The 22,737-nt window shown below is 39.2% G+C and overlaps 2 protein-coding genes across 4 annotated transcripts in view; both read right to left on the bottom strand.

Annotated features, from left to right (window-relative positions):
* Positions 1–22,737, bottom strand: part of osgn1 (oxidative stress induced growth inhibitor 1) — a 135,421-nt gene that overhangs the window by 41,200 nt on the left and 71,484 nt on the right. The window lies entirely within an intron of this gene.
* The window catches only part of mtss1 (MTSS I-BAR domain containing 1), a 75,134-nt gene that overhangs the window by 49,787 nt on the left and 2,610 nt on the right, over positions 1–22,737 (bottom strand). For all 3 annotated transcript variants that reach the window (XM_053316805.1, XM_053316807.1, XM_053316808.1), the window contains exon 2: positions 1,376–1,437. In XM_053316805.1, coding sequence (XP_053172780.1) covers positions 1,376–1,437 — 62 coding nt within the window. The remainder of the gene's footprint in view (positions 1–1,375; positions 1,438–22,737) is intronic.

The following is a 22,737-nucleotide window of genomic DNA, read 5'->3' as shown; positions in this document are numbered from 1 at the left end:
AAAATACGGGAAAACCGGGAATGTTGGTAGCTCTGATATTACTAATATTCACTCATCATGACAGTAAAATAGTCCATCCTAAGTCAATCTACTTCAGTAGAGTAGTAGTTCCTCTCTCAACCAGTAGAAGATGTTGTGAACACCTCACTATGCATGAAAAAATATACCGTCATAGACTGTGAAACCACTTTTATTTTGAAAAAAAAACGTGATATACATTTTCGGTCATACCGCCCAGCACTAGTAGAAGATGATAGATGGTTCATTCAATCATCTGCCAGGTATTTTTTATAAAGTGCCTGCCCTTTCCCAAACACTTCCCATGCATGACTTCTCAAAAGGGTTGCGTGTAACAAACCACCCAGACAGTCAGGTTAACAATAAGCACAAAAAAACGAAAGTATTAAATACAAAGCCTGACTTTCCCTACTAATCCCTCTCAATGCTGAATCACTTACCTACAAAAACAACCTCTTTCAATAAGCAAAATAGGCCAAATTTGATTGGCAGATGCAGCTCCTTGCCAGATAACACGCTGCATTGCAAATGACGAGTGGGATGACCCTGCATTTCTCTGGCCAGAGCGTCGTCTGAGCCAACGCAGCAGTTCCATTCAAATGAATGAGGGGGCTGCGTTCTCTGCCTCTACTCTCCAGTTTTAACAGGACTTGAGTGATATAAAATCTCAAGCACAGCACTTATATATATATAAGAGAGGACTGAGATGCCAAGGTAGAATATTAGTATTGTGAGTCTGTAGTAGGGCTGGGAAATTAATTGAAAAATAATCGAAACCGACATTTAGACACTCTAATCGACTCACTGTTGCCATGACAGCAAAGGTTTCATATCTTTAAGGGATTTGAAAACTTGTCTCCAGTGATCATTTTAACCCAAACCATGATCTTTACATATTTCTAATCAAGTAAACTAGACATCAACCACAGCGTCACACCTTCAAACATCTTTATTTTCACTCCCTAAAGATACTCGTGCTAAAATATCACAAAATATCATGTTCATCAAGGGTTGAGATAATCATTCATTAATCATAATCGAGGTTAAAAGTTCAATTAATTGTGATTTTGATTTTTGCTGCAGCCTCTGGCTTCGTCTTTCAGTAGAGGGGCTGCTCGAGCAAAACACTCCTCTTCTGAAATGCTAACAGAAAGCGTCGTAGCCAGAACATGATGCAGCCGTGCTCGCTTTAGCCCTAGTAGCCAGTAGTTGTATGACCTGTATGGCCAATGAGGGTCAGTTATAAAGAAATATGACCTTGTTTTAATGTTTAAATGTGTGTGTGTGTGTGTGTGTGTGTGTGTGTGTGTGTGTGTGTGTGTGTGTGTGTGTGTGTGCGTGTGCATGTGCGTCTTACCTGAGCTGTGATTGTAGCTTGGTTCCTTTGGTTACAAAATCCTCCCACGTAGGATAACTGGCCTGCAGGAAACACACAGAACAAGAACGGCTTTAAAATAAAACTCCAACAGAATCACACCGAGTATGACCACAACGAGATTCGCTGAGTTTAACGAGATTTAAACCCATGATGGTTAAACAATACGTATTTCCAACCAATAATCCTAAAGAGCTTATGACCTTAATGAAGGAGAAAGAGCTATTATTAAAGTATAAGTAGTAAATCTTTCAGGTATTTCTCTGCAAATAGCCGGAGTGTGTACGGAGCGCTATGAACTGAAAGCTAGAGAGAAAATATCACACATATTGCAATCTCCGGCGATTATTTACTTGATTACATCATTAATCATTTGGTCTTCATCACAATTTCCTCGAGACTTCGGTGACATCATCAAATGGTCTGGTTTTATCCGACCAACAGTCCAAAACCAAGAGATATTCAATCTATTATAAAAGCAGCAAATTATCTTATTTTGAAAAGCAGGAGGTTTGACATATTCGTTTGAAAAATGACAAACAAAAACCAACTAATTGTACGTTAAGAACCAGAGAGAGAGAACGAGTTTTTTCAGAGTATTATAGCTGCAGTATGAGCGTTCAAAACCAGCGAGGATTTATGGGCTCAACTGAAATGAATCTGATCTAAATGAAAATCTGAATGGAATAAAAAGAGCATAGAGAATAAAAAAACGTCAAGACATTTAAAAAATAAAGCCACACAAGAGAAAGGAAATCATTCAAAGGGAAAACATTAGGAAAGGAATAATGAAGGGTCGACACAGGAAGAGAAAGAAGCCTAACATTATATTCACTTTAATGACTGTTGTTAATTCAGGTGGTGCTGAGTGCAGGAAAGATTAGCCTCTGGGGGTTAATTCGTACTTTAGTCAACAAAGAATTAACTAAATAAGATGTAGAGTATAAAGCGATGTCTTCATATTGCTTCCAAAGCCCTAAAATATTCAGTTTACAGCGATATATGACAGAAAACGCTCTAAAATGTACATATTTAAAGATACTGTCAAAGTGTCAGAGTTTGGTACTCTTGCTTTATAAATATCTAATCTCACTGCTTAGTTATAAAAATTGGATTTATCAGTCATTGTTGCTGCTTTATCTATCTTTCTGATCGTCTCTGAACAACAAAAGCATCTTTGAATTAACAGCTGACTGTTGAGTGACTCTTGTTATTTCTGGCTGCTCTGACTTCCACATGAGGACTGAGGACGGGAACTCTCCGGCCGACCGAAGACGAGAGAAAAAGAGGCCAAACACAAATGAATCGATGCAGATGTGATGCAACTGAGGCTGATTTTCCATTAAGCTTTTTTCTCTCTGGGCTCATCTCAACGTTTCCATGTTAAATATAAAAAGGTCACCATGTTAATAAAAGAAGATGAAGGCTGCACACTGTATAATACACAGCCGCAGTACCTGCTTCTTCTTCTACTGCAGACAAAACATGGACGGCCTTGCTATGACTAACCATTACAGCCTTCCACTTCACCAGCAAGAGAGATAGAAGAAGAATAAAAACCAGCAGGGGTCGATGTGAACGTCCTCGATACCACACGGTTCACATGAATCCCAACACAGAGAGAAAAGTGAAATGAGATGCGTCAGAGATTTAGACACAATTATGTAATAAACCATTATTTTCATTACTGATTGTCCAGCCAATTGATTTCTTGATGAACAATTTGGTCAGTCTGGAAAATGTCAGAAAATAGTGAAAAATTACCATTTCCCCAAAGACTAAAAACATGAAGTTATCTATCAAAAATATAATAAAAATAAAAATGGCAAAGCTGAAACTAGGTAATAGATGATTGTTATATCAAATGGCTGATGTATTCATAACACTAGGTTTGCAACTAGAAAGATTATCTTCATTATTTCATTATAATAAAAAGCTACTTTGTTTATAGAAATGTCCAAAAATACAGAAAACAGTGAAAAATTATCATTTTTCGAAGCCCAAAGGTCTTCAAACTTTCAAAACAACCCCAAAAATATGACATTATCTATCAAAAAAATAATTATAATAATAAAAATGGCAAAGCTGAAAATAGGTAATAGTTGTAATTTACAAAACTTACATCAAATCTTAATTTTTGATCAAAATAGTTGCAGATGATGTTATATCGAATGACTGATGTATTCATAACACATTTCATTATAATAAAAAGCCACTTCTTGACTCTTAGAGATCAAGGTGATGTCTTCAAATGACTTGTTTTAACCAACATCTGTTTATTTTCACTATCATGTATGATTATGTTTTTGATAGTTTATTTTTTTAACCTGTCTGCAAGTCAACCTTCCCTCAGGGGACAATAAAAGCTGAACTGAACTGAACTGCCAGCCGATGTGACGATCACTCTGAGCTGAATCCTGCTGCAGACGTCACATGACTGCGGTTTTGTGGTTATTGTCACATGATCTCTACATCCAAGATTTTTATAGCTAACATTTATTTTATGAATCAATTATTCAACCACCAAAATAGCTGCTAATTAATGTTTTAACTATTGATTTAACGCTACAGGTTGTGTGAGGCACCTTGTAATGTCGGTTAGGAAAAGATGTTAAAGAAAGAACGTTTATCATCATTATCATTATTATCATTTAATTTACACATTTGTAAATTTAGTTGATGGAAGTTTAAGTAATGTATCATAAAATTTGTGTAACATTTTATTTTGAAAATACTGTAACTAATGAGAATAATGAGTTGCAATATAATCTTTGCTGATATCACCAATGAAACACAACATGCCTGAAAGATGTTCAAAAAATACTAAAAAAAATGGTTTAAATACTTTGATGTGCAGAGATAAAAAAGCTCTCCGTGACATTAACTCTTCCTTAAAGGGTAAACAACTGTTTCTATCACTGCGTTTTGTACCAGCAGCTGATTGATTATGTAATCTAAGGCTGGTTCACGCTGCAGGCTCTGACCTTGGGTTACATCTGTGACCAACAGCTGCTGGTGTGGTGCTCTGGTTATTGAATTAAAATGAAGGAAAGCCCTGTTGGGACACAGGCCTGAATCCCACTTTCTCTCTCTCCGTCTCTCTCACTCTATTTTCTTGCACCCAGTCACCCTGTCTGTCCTCTGTCTCTGCTGCTGGTCCACCACAGAGAGGATAATACCGATTTAACCCCTAACACCGCACCATTAGCCTCTTAGCTCCAGACAGCTAAAGCTGTTAGCTGGCCACTGCTTTACTGCTGGCCAGGCAAGCACTCTGCATGAAGCACTCTGCATGGGGCCGACAGGTTTACTAGCAGCAGGGATTTAGCCGTCGGTGATGAAATACTGCAGGTGACTGGCTGAACGCCTGCGTGAGCGACTAACAGTGATCCTGGGATGAATGGAAGAAGAGGGAAATGAATAGAAAAGGATTGCACTCTAGAAATGTTATTGATTTCTGCAGGACAAACATGTTGTGGACGGAGTAAATGTACTGAAAAATTTAAAAAAAAAAAGAAAAAAAAAAGAGAAGGAGCGCTTGGGTTGTCGAGGAGGTCACATAATGGCAGCGTCACTGGTTCCAATCCATCAAGCGACCTTTGCTGGGGGTCGTTCCCCTCTAACTGTCCTTATTTCCTGTTGGCCCCCATGACACTACTGCACTTACAAATAAAAGGCAAACTAAATCTTAAAAAAAATAAATAACTTGATTTTCTTTAAGCTGTAGTAGAGCATTCAAGGCAAACTGAGGTTTTAGAGGTAATTTAACAGTATTTGTAAGAGTAGTGTGTTTAGAGCTTAAAGCATCACTGGTTAATGATGATATGAGCGACGAGGGTTGGTAAATTTACAGCTATGACAACATATCAAGTGTGAAATGAAGGCATTTATAATATACTGTAATCTCTCAAAAAGCCTCATTTAATAATACAAAGAGTCAGAAAACCCATGCATGCACACATTCTCATGCTTCATGTGCACATACAGAATATATGTGACTTTACTTGTATGTAATCAATCTTTCTTCTTTCAAAATAGTCTAATATGTTTATATCTACATCTAAGCATGTGTACAACATTAATCCCATATTTACTTTTGTTTCATGATTCTGTTGTTGTATAAGTAAGTAAGTAATGGTCTCAATGAGCTCTTGAGTATAAATAAAGGTTACTATTACAATAGTGAAAGCTGGTCATGTGTTGTCTGTTAGTCTGCATGTTAGCCCCTAAATATATGACTCAGATGAGACACAAATGAGAACCGTTTGAGAGCTTTTGATGATTTTCCATTAAGTCCGAGCGTCACTGACATATTGATATTTGTGTTTATTCATTTAAGCCTTTGCTAACTTTGATTATCTTAACGACAGCAGGAGTTATAGCCGATGAGCCACTATATAAAATAAATATAAAAGCTTTCTTCTGTGCTTCGCTGTATTAACCGTCATATGGAAAATGCACTAAATCGTGGCCCCAAAAACTGAGGTACGTACTACACCAAAGAATTTGCGTACCATTACATCCTGACTCTTCACTTCCTTAGTGTAACGCTGGCTGTCTAAGAAAAGAAGTTTATTCAACTTGAGCAGTGGCTGAAGGTCACATTATAGACAAGAGAGCCAAGAACGTACAACACGTCTGTCTCTTCTGCTTGTGTTTCAATGTGCAGCTCTCTCTCCGAGGGCCCTTTTTGTTCCCTTCCTACTTTCTCGCCTAAACTTTAAATTCTACCAGGATTTGCTGTGACTGCCAGGAATGTCACAGTCATTCGCAGACAAAATATTCCAGCAGCGGTTTAGCAGCAGCCAGGGCTGAAAAGACCACAGACAGACTCGAGTATCCGAGTCCACTGCAGTTTTGATCCTGAGAGCTTTAGAGCGGTGGTTGCTAAATTAGGGTCCTGGGTCCCCACAAGGGTCACTGGCAGTGTTCAGAAGGCTCCCCAAAGACAGCTGCCAACAAAACAGCCGTCTACACTCATCTGGCTGGACGGCTACTTTTATATCTGAACTCTGCCACAGTTCTGTAGCTACGAGGAGAAACGTAATAAAAAGGTAGTGACTATGAGGCTGAAACAGCAACAGTTCAATTTTAGCATTGAAAACCTTATTTTGCATTGAGAACAAAACTTGAACTGAAAAAGGAAACACTGGCATTGACACAACTGTACTGGAAAAAAGGGACAAAAACAAGTACTGGTGCTTAAAACTGCTCCACTGTAAAATACAACACAGACATTTTAAAAAATTACCATTTAACTATTTAATTTTGCATTATGATGGGCTTTTTCAATGTCTATGTTCACATATATGTCTTTTTGTTAGTGTCACTGGGCTTCAGTTTAACCCTTTCATGCAGTAATTATGATTTTTTATTTCCCTTTAGGTATGAAATCTGTGTTGAACAAAAATGTTTCCATCAAATTACATTAAAATAACATAAATCAACCAAAAAAAGTGACTGCAGATGAAGTGGTATCGTACAGGATGAAACACTAGTGCAACTATGCCCTCAAAACCAATGCATATACAAGAAAACAGCTTCTGAATGGCCGTCCACGATGTGTGAAAAGGTTCAAATTTATGTTTTTCAGTTTCCATTTTGGCGTAAAGAGTAGGGCCTTTGCTGGGACTACATTACCCAGTATGCCTTGCGGTCTGACCAAGTCCTACAGGAAGAGCACCGGGCTTTGAAGACAATTTGACACAGCGGCCGAACTTTGTAATTACAACATAACTTTACACTATTGAGCCCAAAAAGACTTCTTCCCATAGACCTACATTGTGAAAAGGACGTCTGTAAATCAGTTGAGGACCCGAGAATGCAAACTTGCAATGACGCTTGGAGAACGCTTAATAAACCAAAACAAAACAACATTTTAATATAGACTGATCCGTGATGAACACTTGACTTGTGTTTTAGACATTTTGCAGCAGCTCTGCTCAGATGAATGGAAACGCTCTACACGCTCGACTAGCACCAAAACAGTCAGCTCCATTCATCCGGCCTCGGCGCTCCATGTATAGAAGATATACAGAGCTGATATCCTATCTGCTCAGCCAACCAGCCAGCAAGGCCAGGTTTACAATTACTTCTGTCCGTCTCTGCGTGTGTGTGTGTGTGTGTGTGTGTGTGTAGTCACCTGCCGTCAGCCTCTAATCCTACCATGATAATCCTGACTTGCTCTACTGACCGAAAGAAAAAGGAAAAAGAGACAGAGAGCGCGCTGAGGAGAAACTGACGTGACATCACAGGAAAGTGAAAATAATGCCCAGCTCACCTTTCTAGACTCCAGACTGACCTTATTTAGACACTCAGTCAACCAGTATATGGAGAGATATCATATCAGACTAACTGTAGCTTTTTTTTTGGGGTGGGGGTGGGGGGGGGGGTATCCTCCTAAACATCTCCTAAAAAAATGAGTCAGGCACACATTGCGCCAATCAGTAACATGTAAACAAACGATGTAGCGCCCCATTTAGGCCAATCAGTGCTGGTTTAAAACCCCTTAAGACAGAAACTGGCTTCTGCTTGGTCTGTGAGAGTCCAGTCTGACTTCATTAATATGAGAGTCCTTTTCTGAACTAGAACGGACACAATACCCCAAATTTAGTACAAATACCAAAATACAGTCAATCACTCTGATATCAATTCTACATTTTCAGTTTTAGTTGATAATTTTGCTGTTTGTTTATTACTGAGGTCGTACTAAGTGGTAGTGCCTTATTTTGAATGGTGTTCCTAATATTTTGTCCGCCTCATGTATGTTAATGGAGTGGACAATATATTAGGAACACCATTCAATATATTGTACCTTAGTGCGCCATCATCACCCACTACGCATAATAAACATAAAGCAGAATTATCACCTTTCTGACAATGTAAACTAAAGCTGAAAAATGTATAAACTTCAATAAAGAAGAAACCAAATGTTCAAACTTTAAATGTCCAAATGCAACCAGCCAAACAAGAATTGTGTCTTAAATGAAAATTCTGGTATTTTTCCAGCCTATTTTTCTATCGTTTTGTGTTGAAGTGACTAGTGAGGACAAAAAAATAGTTGGAACTTGTCCAGTATGAAGTGAAAGGAGCGTTTCAGCCAGCAACCGCAAATCAAGCTGCAATGTAATAATGAGGCTTTTATTAAGCGAGACAAACAGACAAGGGGAGGGTATGTACTTTAAATGTCTCCTGTCGTTCTCACATAACTCGAAGCCTTTTCATTCTTTAATAGTGACAGCAGGCAGTTCACTCCCATTAGCTTTGTTGTTCGCTGTGTTTCATCATGAACGGTTTTCATCTTTTAAAAGAAACATTAACATGGTTTTTCTACAAAGAAGTCGTCAAATCGTCAAAACTTTAAATGTCTGAATACAACCAGCCGAACAAGAATTGTGTCTTAAATGGAGATTCTGGTATTTTTTAGCTCATTTTCGGTCTTAGTGACTAAGGGCCCATTTATGCTCAACGGACGCACGAAAATGTCCACGTCCGTTTCAAACGATGTTACCTTCACTGCTCACATACTTCCATGCGTCCTTTACGTTGGCATGGATGTTAATCATTACATCCACCAGGGAGCAGCACAGAGTCAACCGTTTATGACACCAACAAACTCAAAAACAAACATGGCGGCTGAGGAGGAGATATTGATAATGTTTCTCTTGCATAAAAGACAAAAAACATATGTTTAAAGTTTCTAACCAACTCACACAACCTTTCCTCAAAAAGTTCCTCCATTGTTATTCCTTCTTCGTGTCTCACTAGAGCTACGTATCGAGTAGTGACAGCAACACTGCCCCCCCATGGTTTCCGGTGGTACTGATCCGTTTGGTCAGTATCAGTAAGCTTTATGGAAACGTGCAGAAATACGGAAGAAATGAACGCAGAGCACAGACAGAAGGCTCCATCAGTATCCGTATTTAACATTGAGTATAAATGGGCCTTAATGAGAACAAACGTTTTTTGGAACTGGTCCTATATTGAGTGAGAGCACTTCAGTCTTCAGCCACCATGAAACAAGTTGCAGTGTAATCCTTGGAGGTGACATATAGAGTGCATCCACTGCTTGTTCCTGCCACTAACCGGCTCAGATTGTTATTATTAGTGCTCAACCACAAAAGCTAAACAAAAGAAGTCGCCTCCTAGCCATAGCAGTGTTATGGTCAACTTCACTGGGATCTATAGACGCAACAGCTTGACACCTAACTGAACCACCCACATGTTTGTTTATACATATGACGCAGACTTCCTGGGAGCACTTGGAAGCTTAGTATCACCTCAGAAATGATGCATGAATGATTATTTCCATTTATCGATTAATCAATTACTTTCTTTATTCATTGATTAGTTGCTTCTTCCGTAAAATGTCAGAAAATGGTGAATAACGGTGATTCTTAAAGCTCAAGATGCTTAAAATGTCTTATGTCTCCACCAATAGTCCATAACTAAAGAAACCAGAAAATATTCGCATCTGAGAAGCTGGAAACACAGAATTTGGACATTTTTTTCTTAAAGAATAATTACAGACGACTAATCGATTATCAAAATAGTTGTTGATTAATTAGAAACTTGTCAACTAACACTGCTACTTTATTTTTTTGCCTCCTAGAAACTTGTGCACTTGTGTCGTTAACTGTAGATTCGGTCTTCTTACCTTTGCATTGGCAGCCTTGAATGAATGCATGGCTGCCAAATTGTTGCTGTGCTGTGTGTTTATGTTTGTGTGTTATCTTCCTGATAAACCGATCGCAGATTGAATGGGGGTGTGTGGGTATGATTCAGACTGAGGAGCCAAAGTATGTTTCAGTGGAAACCGGTTCAAAGCACAAATTCCAACGAACTGCATTTCTTGTTTTCAGTATCAAAAAACGTTGGGACTAAAAAGGTTGGAACATGTGTCATTCAGAGACGAATAAATGAAGGGTTTGGGGTCTAACTTCTCCTGGAAAGTATGAATCTTTCTTTCAAACCTGCCCCCCAAACTCCCACCTCCCAACAAATCAACTTTACAGGTACGTCCTCTCACTCAACCCTCCAGGCCATTGTGCCTCCATAGCAGAGTAGGATCCTGATAGGACCCACCGGACTGTGACCGTGACATCACCAAGGCAACACGTCAAAAGCATAACAAAGGAAAAGACAACAGGGAGGTAAACATGGAAGGAGCTGAGCTGGTTGTCATGTTTCTGGTGTGTGTGTTGGTGTGAATGGTGGTGGACACTATGGACTTTTTTCTAGTAGTGTAGACGCTTTCTACTACTGTTCTTCTTCTGCTGGTGTTTTTAAAAATGGCGCTTATTTTGGCGCTTTCTGTTGACGTCAAAGTCAAGTCAAAGTGTCTTTATTGTCATTATATTGTGAACAATACAACAAAATTACAAGTGCTGCTCTGTTAGGTGCCACAAATAGCGGATTCACATCACACACACACACTCACAGATAATGCATAAATAAATTAATTTAATTAAACCAATCAATAAAAACAAGAATATTGCATGTGGAGAAGAAGAGTCAATTCAATTATTGTATTGCACGGAAGGAGCATTACTCATGTTACTTGAGTCCGTTCAGGGTGCATATTGCTGTCATCCCGCTTTGAGTTTACCCAATCAGCGCCAAGTCAACTTCAAGCCCCACCCAGGGGTTATTCAGGCCCGCATGGAGTACATAGCCCGAGGCAAGGTCATGTTTAGCCCCCATAAAAGTTCTGGGAGATCGTCCTTTGGGGGAAGTTCCTGCTTTGGAGACATACCCCAATGTCCCCGGCCCCGTAAATTACCTGAAAGTTCTGGCAGTGGAAATGGGGCTAAAATGGCCGTTTGCACTGCAGAAACTTCGGGGTAATTTTACGGTTATGTACTCCGTGTGGCTTGAGGTTGACTCTGTGCTGATCGGGTATACTCAAAGCAGGATGTGATGTCATAAGCGCCTATAAACTGTTGCAGAATAATCACGTCACCTCCAGAGTCTGATGGCTCCTATCACGGCTGAGAGGGCCGAGCGAGAGGACGCTCCTGTAAAGTTCTGACCTCCTAAATTTTACCTGGAACTTCCTTACTGGAAACGGGACTCCTCTCCAAAACCCCACAATTACCCATGACCCAGTTCTGTGTGTAAATCTGCAGAGAGAGACGTTAAGTGTATCTTGTACAGACGTACATTTCCCACATAACTCACCTGCCACTTTCACTGTGTGGCAGCCAAACAGATGATAAGAATATGCTAGGAATACAAATGCAGGCCTGTTTAAATATTCACTTCCTCATCAACAGACACCTTCACTGCACCCTTATCTAAACCACCAAAAAAAGCTCTGATGAAATGAGAGATTAATGATCAGCCTGTTTTTAGTCTTTAATGTTGCTTAACCCTTTCATACTGTTCATATTCTGACTCATTATTAGTCTCTGCACCAATTAAAATTCATAAGCTCCCCATCAGTCATTAATAAATGTTTGATTAATCCTGAATAAAGAGTGTATTCTATTTATTTATGGGGGGAAAAGACATTTACAATCACTGTTTTATGGTCCATGAGAACATTTTATAGAATATGAAGAATTTAACATGTATATGAATTGAATGAACATGAATTTTGTTATAAAAATAAGTCAAATTTGGACATCAGCTACAAATTAACAAAAATGATGCATTTTATTTCCATTTTTTGTGTATTTAGGGTCACATTAGTCAAAGCCCACTTAGATGAAATGTGTTAATGGTGTTTTTACAGCTCTTAAATGTAAAAATGGGTCAAATTTGACCCTGAACAGTATGAAAAGTTAAGAAACAAAGTAATGCCCAAAGAGTCGACTGAGATGCTGCAGAATTCAACCATTTCCATACAACATGTCTCACTGGTTGCTGGAAGACCCACTTATTGTGGAAAATATCCCCCCATGGTTTATGATGTATGGGAATATTTACCGCTCATCATAAATCACAGTGTGTCAGGGAGCGGAGAGAAGTTATTAGCCAAAAGAATTTGATGGTGTAAATTCCTTTGAAACCAGTTTGAGAGTGTAACCTGATGATTACACAAGCTTCTGGCTTTCTGTGAGCGGTTCATTCGCTCCATGTCTGCGACTCTCATTGGCTTGTTGGATTTCATGTGCAAGAAGAAGAAGTGTATTTTATCCAGGCTATTGTTCTTTATATGTCACGTATGTTCTCATTGTCAATCAATCCCATTAAAAAGACAAAAACTAGCAATACATTAGTCCATTTCTCATTACTTTCTCAGTCTTTTCCCTGTCTAAGGCTTCCAGTCTCAAGCCCACTGGTTCATACTGATCACAAATGAGTAGTTTAAGTTTTAAAGAATCAGTAACAGAAAAACAAACAACAGCTAGGAATGGTAGTGTTAAGTAACTGTCACTCAAACAGGAGGAAATAGTGCATTTGTTGCTCCAGTGAGTATTTCTGGCAGCAGGATGATGAAGTGTGTGTGACGAATTCAAAATAAACTACATTGTGTGCTTGTGGTAGTGAAGGAACCTGTCACCCAGTGCTATGTTGTGTTTTTAAGCATTTTTTGGACAACAATGGAGCTCAATAGCACAAGGGAATAAGATATGATCAGGCTTTGGGTGCACAGACGATACTTGGTGGTTTCAGTTTTTTGGGGAGGATTGTAGACTTATCAGATTTTTTGTTTCTTTAAAGATTATTACTTATTTGATGGGAAATGGAGAGAGAGAGGGGAATGACTTGCAGCAAAGGTTCCTTGCTGGAATTGAACCAGTGACATTGCCATTGTGTGGTATGCGCGGTAACAACTTAACTCCAGAGACTTTTTTTTTTTTTTTTAAATGAACCAACGATCATGAACACAGACGGGGAGTCCCGGTCCTCTGAAATGAGGCCAATGCGGAAGTAACTTAGAACTGCATTCTATCAAAAGGCCACCAGGGGGCGACCGTTTTGGCCTCCCTGATTTTATATTTGACGATAAAGCAGGGTATGCATTAGGGCATGGCTACGTCGTGATTGATAGGTTGATTGACCAATGTCCTGAATTTTTCAAATGGCGCTGCCTAGATTCGAAACTATTGGCTTCCGAGCAGCAGTCCACAAACCAATGGTTGACGTCACGGATGTTACGTCCATTTCTTTTATACAGTCTATGTTTAGGAACACAGGCTTATTAGATAAAGTATTGTTTTCATGCTTAATGTTGCCCAAAATACATCTTTTTAAAAACACCAGACTTTTTTTTTTCCAGTGCCATCACTGTTACGTTTGGGACAAACTGTCACCACACTGAAGCAACTGCCGAACCAAAGCAGGGTGAGTTAGGTTGCCGCTGTTCAAACAGCAGGTCGATAGTTTGTTTAAGTGCTGTGTTTGAGCAACGCTGGTTGACTCAAACAGAGCGAGACAAAAAAAAGGCATAGAGAGAAGAGAAAGTAGACAGGTAGGGAGTGTCAACACCTGGTTAATGGTTTGTTCGGTGGAGTCAAAAGGCCTCTGTCCTTTATCTGTTAAATAATGAGGTTTTATTAAGTGACAAACACACAGGGGACAGTATGGACTTTCAATTTCTCCTGTCGTTCTTACATAACTCGTCAGCAGGCGGTTCACTCCCATCAGCTTTGTTTGCCGTTTTATCATAACTGGTTTCATCTTTTAAATCTCTTCTTATGACTCACTTTTACTCAAAAGGCCTTATTACAGTTATTTAATAAATGTATTTTACTTTATTTGCTGCTGTGTACGAGTCCATTCTGACTTCATTAATGTGAGAGCCAGCTTTCTCTATACTAGAACAGACACAATACCTCACTTTTAGTTGTTTTTCTACAAAGAAGGAAGCAAATCTTCAAACTTTAAATGTCTGAATACAACCAGCCACACAAAAAATGTGTCTTAAATGGAAATTCTGGTATTTTTCAGCATATTATTCAAATTATTTTAGGTCTAAGTGACTAATGAGGACAAAAAAGCTTGGAACTGGTTCAGTATTAAGTTGCTGGTTTAGTTGTTTGTTAATTCTTTAGTTTATCTCTATTTAATGGTTTTGTCTATTGTTGGTTTTACAGTTATTTTTATACAATGCTTTATATTCTTTATTGCTATTTCTATGTTTTACTTAATTTCATGGAAAACACTTTTTAATATTGTTTTTTAGTGCTATATAAATAAAGTTATTAATATTACAACAATGTAAGAGGTTTGCAATAGATCAATCTCTTCCCACTCAGTCTGCATGCAATATTTGAGATACTTCTAGTTGTTCCAAAGTTTGGTATAACTGAGAAGGAGAAAGTTCATAGCTCTCTGCTGCCTGACTAAAATTGGACAGCCAAAACTGTCATACAGCTTCCAGAAATGTTGGATTTAGAGGGCTTCATCATTAATTTCTTCCCCTCTCCCTCTCCTCCTCTACAGCAGGAGTCGTCTTATGGCCGATAGGATGGAGGCCAGGTCCGTCCGGCGCTGACTGACTGAGGCCAGGCTGTCTGTACATCACCAGACAGGAAAGGTTAGCAGCCAGATGACAGACAGGAAGCACCGCTGGAAAATTCTTCACACTTTCTAACACCTAACTAACTACACAGAAGAAAAAAAGAGAGACGGCCAAACTCTCTGGAGGCGTTTCATAACATCCTGAACGCAGGCGAGCACACATATTACCTATGAAATGATGTAATGATGTAATGAGGTAGCCAAAAACAGATAGTTGGATTTTGCAAGGAGTCGACAGAAGAGAGACAAATTTCTCAGTCACATTAAACTCAGTTTCTGCAACTCGTCAATTATTTTCCAGCATCTTAAATAGAGTCTGACCGATACATCAGACAGCCGATATTACCAGCTTATTGGCTTATTACAGATATTTCAGTATCATATCTGTTCGATGTTTGAGGAAGTTATACGTTTTATGTATATTTGATCCTTTTCCTAATTTAAGTTTAATATATACGTACATGTCTTTTACTTTGGTTGTGTTTAATTACTTATAAGAAATCATAATTATTACATTTTTACTTTTTTTAATGCATTTTATACAATGCAGTTTATAGCTAAACTGTAAAATATTCAGCTTCCTTTTCACAGTGTTTGATAGCCGCATTGCAAAAAATGTGTGTTTTACATATATATAAGATTATCAGTATATATTGATATCTGTATTTTTTAATCCCTAATATCCTAATTTGAATCAGCCCAAAAAATCCAGTGACGGTCGACTCGTAGTTACAACATCTGTTTTTTTTATTTATAATTATTTATAAAGATTAAATTCCCAATGAAGTTTACTGTCTGTGTCTACTGCTTTGATTTAATGTTATACAGTGTAGTTTATTGTTAATAAATATCATGCCCTCCAGTACAAATCTTTAAGTGTGTGAGAAGCACATTCCTTGCAAAACAAATTATGTTTGTATATGCAGGACTTTTAGCTGATGTATCAATGTCAGATTTAGTTTTACTTCCTTCTTTCAGTATTAGTATCACTCCCAAAGCATCGGACACACCCTGCTCTTAAACACAGTTTTGGTCCTGAAAATAGGAATGCTGATGTTCTTCACTTCCTGTTGCAGCATTTCTGAGGTGAAGCAATAAAGGAATGTACCATTTCTTCTACCAGTTGTCATATGTTCAACTCTTTTTCACAAATTAAACATGTGAAAAGATCATTTTCTTGTTTCTTTCTTCTCATTTGTCTTTCTGCCAGAGTGTTGCCATGGCTTCCTGTTGGCGTGGACAAGAGGAAGTAAAATGGTCATGTGACTTTTGACTAATTCTGTTTCTTTGCATATGATTTGAGTATCTCTTTGTCCCTCTGCCTTGTCGTCAGTCTTATACTGACCATGCTTCTCTGGGTCAAGTCAAGTCCTCAAATACTCCAATAAAACATACTTATAGTTTATTACATTAAAGCTCTTTGACACAATCTACAGCAGACAACAATGTAAACACAAGGGTCATATAAATCCCAATAAAAAAGGCCTCGACACACCTTATAAACTGACAATTTATAACATAAGGCTGATCAGACTGGAAAAAGATCTGTGTCAATGACAGTTCTTGTACTTAATGCTTTTTTGCTATCTAAATATATTAAGAAATTGTATTAAATTCAGTTTTTTGAAACTTTAAACTCCCATTAGAACAATTCATTAAACAATACTAGAAAGAATCTGCCAGTAAAACTCAGCAAAACCTTCAAAAACATGTTTAACCCAAGTCCAGATGATACATTCTCAATTTAAACAGATTATAGACTTGTGTTAGGTCCAGCACCCAGTAAAAACAATCATAAACCAACAACTATTCATAAAAATGTGGTTTAAAAACAATCAATTTGCATTTAAAACGTCTCAAAAATCTGATCGTAAAATCTTCCAACAGCCTTTGGCGCTTCCCAATACTCAGATTCTCAATCTTTCATTCATAAAATTCTCACAAACTCCACAAATTAAATTATTAAATCCTCCAACTGGAGAAATACTACCCTGAAAATGTTAAAAATGTGGTGTTTATGTAGGTTGTCAGCGTGTGTGTGTCAGTGTGTGTGTGTGTGTGTGTGTGTGAGCGATAAACCCACACCCTCTATTGAGCTGCACTCATCCATCCAAACCACATCATCACCTTCCTTCGTATCTCTCCACCTGTAGACACACGTCCATCCATTCCTCCGCCCATCTTTCCAAACACTTGTCAACTTTCCATAAAACCTTCAAACGGTCTCTGGCTACGTCCCAAATCAGAAGCTGGATCCTTCCCAGTCTGCAGCTTGTACACCGAACGCACCAGAAGGAGTCGACGAGGCCCGAGCGAGACGTGCAGCCTTGTTTTTTTTAGTTTAGAGAACATTGCACCCCTGTGTGATAGTTGAACGTGTCATTCCAAAACCACGGGCATCAATCTGCTGCTTTAAACAGACTCCACTCTTCTGGTTTCAGGCTTTCCACAAGATTTTGGAAAACTAGTCTTTAGGGATTTGCACCCATTCAGACCATTAAGCCAAGTGTACACTACAGGACATTTGCCCCCGAGTTCAAGCCCCAGACAAAACCTCAACTCATTTTCCAGTTACTTTGTAATCTTGAGTTGGCTTTAACAGTCCTGTAGTGTGAGATGCTCAATGATGGGATTATTTTCTGTCCCGGTTCAGTCTGGAGGTCGTCTGAAGTGTGCAATGATGCAACAATAAACATCAATAGCTGGTCAGATGGTTTGGGAAAAGACTGTGACATGACTAAACCTGCCATGATAACTACTTCTGTTGGACGATACGTTGTCTTAGAAATAATGGCGATAAACGATATTATTGTCATTTGAAGATAATAATTTGGTTGATCGTCGTAGCCGTAGATTGAACTAACATTTGAAGGACTCGCCCTCTCAGGATTTCAAACTGACACATGAACCTTTAAAATATTAAAGACTGTGTAAAGTGAATTCAGACATTTTCTTCTAAACACATTAAATAGGTCATAAATGTGTTTCTAAAAAATGTGTAAAAAGCATTTCAACCATTTAGATTTGAATTGTGGAGCTAGGCTTCACAAACTGTGTTTCAAGATTTCTGTGTTCAGGATTTAGTGATTAGCATAAACCCGCCCCTGCTGCTGTAGAGGTATAAATACATTCAACACACACTACTACTACTACAGTCTACAGTTAGCCAGTTAGCTGAATTAGCCGCTGAGCTAGCCACCGAGCTAGCAGCTGAGTTAGCAGCAGAAAGCTCTCAGACATAGTGTCCATGTTTCTGGTAGAGGTGGTGACTTTGATTGACAGGTGACACTTGGTAGGGGGCGGGGTTTCAGCGGACTCGGCGGGCACTCCCACAGCATTTGGGAGCAGAGAAAGAGACTGATTTTTACACAACTTTGAAGCTTAATTTCATATATTTGGCGATTTTTTTAATCATTTAAATTTGGCAGGGTGGTTAACAACACACTTTTCTGTGGTATGTCAAACTCAGAACACATATTTATTCTTACTTTACACAGAGTTTAAGATAGACTACGTTAATGTGTGTATATTAACATCATTTGTTCCTCTTTTTTCTTTTACCTCTTCACTCCCATTAGTCCAGTCTTCCTTCCCTATTGCCTCGTCCTTATTTCGTCACTTTTTTTATTTTTTTACGACCTAATCCCTTCTTCCCCTCCCTCCTCTTCCCTAACAGCTAACAACCAGAACAAACGTACTTCTGTGTATTTCTTTAATGTCTGTCCATCAGTTTTGCAGCGAAGTGTGTGTCCACACCCACGTTCACCTGAGGCTGCCAATTTTCCTGTCAGCAATGAGACTTCTCTGAAATCAGCCGCTCCCACACACACATATATACACACACACACACGCACACACACACATATAATTACCAGGAACTATAAAGCATCGTATCAGTGATGTGACTAAAGGCTTGATGGCATCACATGACATTAACATTATGGCCTGTAGTTTAGGGTGTGCTTTTGTATACACATAAATGTGTGTCATTGTGTGTAGTTATCGCACACACACACACACACACACACAGCTAATTATATAAAGATGACACTGATTATAAAACACAGTAATGTGGTCATAACCATTGTTTACTATGGTGTGTGTGTGTGTGTGTGTGTGTGTGTGTGTGTGTGTGTGTGTGTGTGTGTGTGTGGCTCTTGTAAGATACTTGCTAGTCCACACACACACACACACACACACACACACACACACACACACACACACACACACACACACACACACACACACACACACACACACACACACACATTTTCACTTCATACATCCAGGGTAAAAAGGAGGCCAGTTCGACGTTTTTTGTTTTTTAGCGACATTTTCCTTTAAAGTCGACAGTTAACAAGGAGAATAAATGTAATAGTCAAAACAGTAATCACATCCTCGTGAAGCGGTGAATTACATTATATGAGCTGGTGGGGGGAGGGGGAAAAACACAGGAACAAATATGGAGGGAGAGAGGAGAGGGAAAGTGGGAGAAAAGGAAGGAGAAGGGGAAAAGAGAAGAGAGAGAGCAGATGGAGAAACACAGTAGTGAGTTAGAGAGAGAAAGAGAGAGAAAGAGAGAGAGAGAGAGAGAGAGAGAGAGAGAGAGAATGAGAGAGAAAGAGAGAGAAAGAGAGAGAGAGAGAGAGAGAGAGAGAGAGAGACAGAGACAGAGAGACACAGAGAAAGAGAGAAAGAGAGAGAGAGCGAGGGATTGAGAGAGAGAGAGAATGTAAGACTGACAGAGAATGAGAGAGAGCGGGAGTGAAGGACGGAGAGAGAGAGAGACAGAGAAAGAGAGAGAATGAGAGAGAGGGGGAGTGAAGGACAGAGAGAGAATGAGAGAGAGAGACAGAGAGAGACAGAGAAAGAGAGAGAATGAGAGAGAGACAGAGAGACTGAGGGATCGAGAGTGAGAGAATGTGAGACAGAGAGAGAGAGTGAGGGAGTGAAGGACAAAGAGAGAGAGAGAATGAGGACGGAGTGAGATAGAGAGAGAGAGAGCGAGTGTGGAGGAGCGTACTGAGCATGTCAGCACGGAGCGATAAACGAGAGCAGAGAGGAGGAGTGTAGAAGGTCGATGGCTCATAATGTTTCTCCTGAAAACAGCTGAGACAGAAATCAATAAGCTGTCTGTCTCTCTCTCTACTGCAGGACTTAAAGGTCCTCATCAAGCTGTCACCACGGCGACGCGTCTCTCATATAATACATCTGGCACATTTCACAGTAGTTTGATTTGTCTTTTTAAAATGTGAGTTATCTCATAGTACACGTTTAAATCTCTTCTCTAATTCATCTGCACCCACATGACAAAATACCATACAAAAAAACTTTATTCATTCAGAAAACACAAACTTATCTCAATTTTCAATGTGAACATAAAGCAGACTAGTGTGTGTTCATGTATAGATAATAGATTTAACTCATGTCTTCCATATTTGATATATATTTTGAATCACTGTTTAGTCTTAAAACTTGATGATTGTAGACTTATGGCGCTTTTCCACTACACAGTTCCAGCTCTACTCGGCTCGACTCGGCTCGGTTCCAGGAACGACCTTTTCCATTACAAAAAGGTACCTACTCAACGTGGGCGGGGTCGTCATAGCAATGCTCCGCGAAACTGCCGTGACTTCGTTTTATACGCGACACAAACACATAAACAGTGGAGGACATGGAGGTGGTGGTGTACTTGCTGCTGTATGAGGCTTTCTGTCACACACAAAGAGAAGAGAAACATATGGCTGTAACTCTGTTGCCGGTATTTAAAAATGGCGGGTTTGATTCTTGTGTGGGACGGCTCATGACTCTTCCAGCGACAACTCCTCTGACCAATCAGCGGCTGGCAGTCTGTCGACGTCACATTTAGTATCGGCTCGGCTCGCTTAGAACCTCAGCAGAGCAGGTACTAAAAAAGTACCAGGTACCAGCTACTATCCCTAGTGGAGTCGAGTCGAGCCAAGTCGTGCTGGAACTGTGTAGTGGAAAAGCTCCAATATTGTTTATTATATTAACTCACTAATCAGGACTAGATTACACTAGATGTTCATCGGGTCAGTTCAGATATCTTCCAGACTCATGAAATAATCTTCAACGTACTTTAAATCAATTAATTTCCTGATAACACCTGGACACTTATCATTTATCACTTTAATATACTCTTCTTATCATTATCTTAATGTTTTATATGCAGTTGATTTAATTAAGAATTGATTTATGTATTTAAAATGTAATCAATCCACCAGACTTTCATTGTAAAGCACTTTTCAGACAATGTAATGTAACACAAATGGAGCTTTTCCACTATACAGTTCTAGCTCTACTCGGCTCGACTCGACTTGGTACCAGGTACGACGTTTTCGGGTGCGGGGTCGTCATAGCACAGCTGCATGAAACTGCTGTGACACAAACAATGGAGGACATGCACACTGTAGTTTTGCACATAGGAGCCACGTTAACTTGCTATAACTATCGTTGCCTGTATTTAAAAATGGCTGCTTTTGAAAAAAAAAAGATAAAATAAAATAGATGTATCATGCAACCTTTGGATGTGAGGTAACAGATGCTGCTGCTGGGTAAAACAAGCTCTGGGCTCGTGTCCACACTAAGCTGACTGAATCTGAAATATTTTACCCTTTCTCTTTTTGTCCTTTTTGCCCTTCCGTCCACACTAATCGAAGACTTTTCTCACCCAAATACTGAACTTCTCATAAAACTCTCTCCAAAAGACGATGATGAATCTGAAATCTAGAGCTGCAACCATGAAAACTGAGAAACTGAGAAACCATTTTTTGGTGTATTTTATAGATTAAAACCGCTCACCACAATTCAGTTTGTACAGTACAGCACTTAAGTTGGATATCATGTGGATATTCGTGCTATAATAACAATAATAAAGTCAGCAGTTTTATTTTAAATGGTGCTCGGTTAATTGGCAAAATGACCTACAATCTGCAAAAAGCCCTCTCGGTGTCTTCATGTCTACTAACTGATTCAGAGTGTGAGCACTTCACAAGCGTGTTATGATGCTCCGGGGAGAGATTTATCCCAGCAGCATCTCTCTACTTAATTAGACATGACTCTTATATGTGTGTGTGTGTGTGTGTGTGTGTGTGTGTGTGTGTGTGTGTGTGTGTGTGTGTGTGTGTGTGTGTGTGTGTGTGGTTCAGTGTGTGTGTGTGTGTGTGTGTGTGTAGCATATGGCAGGAGTGTCCTCATTGGTTCTGTGCCATGTTGGTAAACTACCAGGATATGATGGGACGAACTCTGAATCACACACACACACACACACACACACACACACACACACAGCCGGGACCATCCCTCGTGCCTGTTATCTGACAGCAGAAGTGAGTCACGCGTACAGCTCACTGTTCTCCTCGCCACACAGGAAGTCTGCAAGTTCCATCTCGTTATAAAAAACCTCCACAAATGTTTTAACTTCACTTCATGAAACCTCATTTTTTCCCTTCGATTCTTTTCACGTTACAGAGATCTACCAAAAACAGAGAGGTCACCTTCCTATCAGGGGGAAGAGGAGGAGGGGGTGTCTGCTTGAAGGTTTAGGCCCACAAAAAATGTTTATTGATCAAAAATTAAAATATAAGATTGGGAAATGATGATCCTGCCAGACGTCTGAGGATCAATTGTTACATAATACGCCTGTTTTTCTGAACGCTGAGTCATCATGCGAGGTTTGATAAGAGGCAATCATTCCCACTTGAGACAATGTGTTAAACAATGATGCCAGAAGAGATGAAATGCCTTCTTCTTATTGTCGTTAAAAATATGATACGTCCAGTAACAGCTAAGATAACCATATTTCTCTAAATGGATCTTTTAATTGAGACATTTCAGACACCGATCAAACACGA

Source organism: Scomber japonicus, chromosome 3 (assembly GCF_027409825.1).
Source record: "Scomber japonicus isolate fScoJap1 chromosome 3, fScoJap1.pri, whole genome shotgun sequence".
NCBI classification, from domain to species: domain Eukaryota; kingdom Metazoa; phylum Chordata; class Actinopteri; order Scombriformes; family Scombridae; genus Scomber; species Scomber japonicus.
This window is presented reverse-complemented; position numbering and strand designations above follow the sequence as displayed.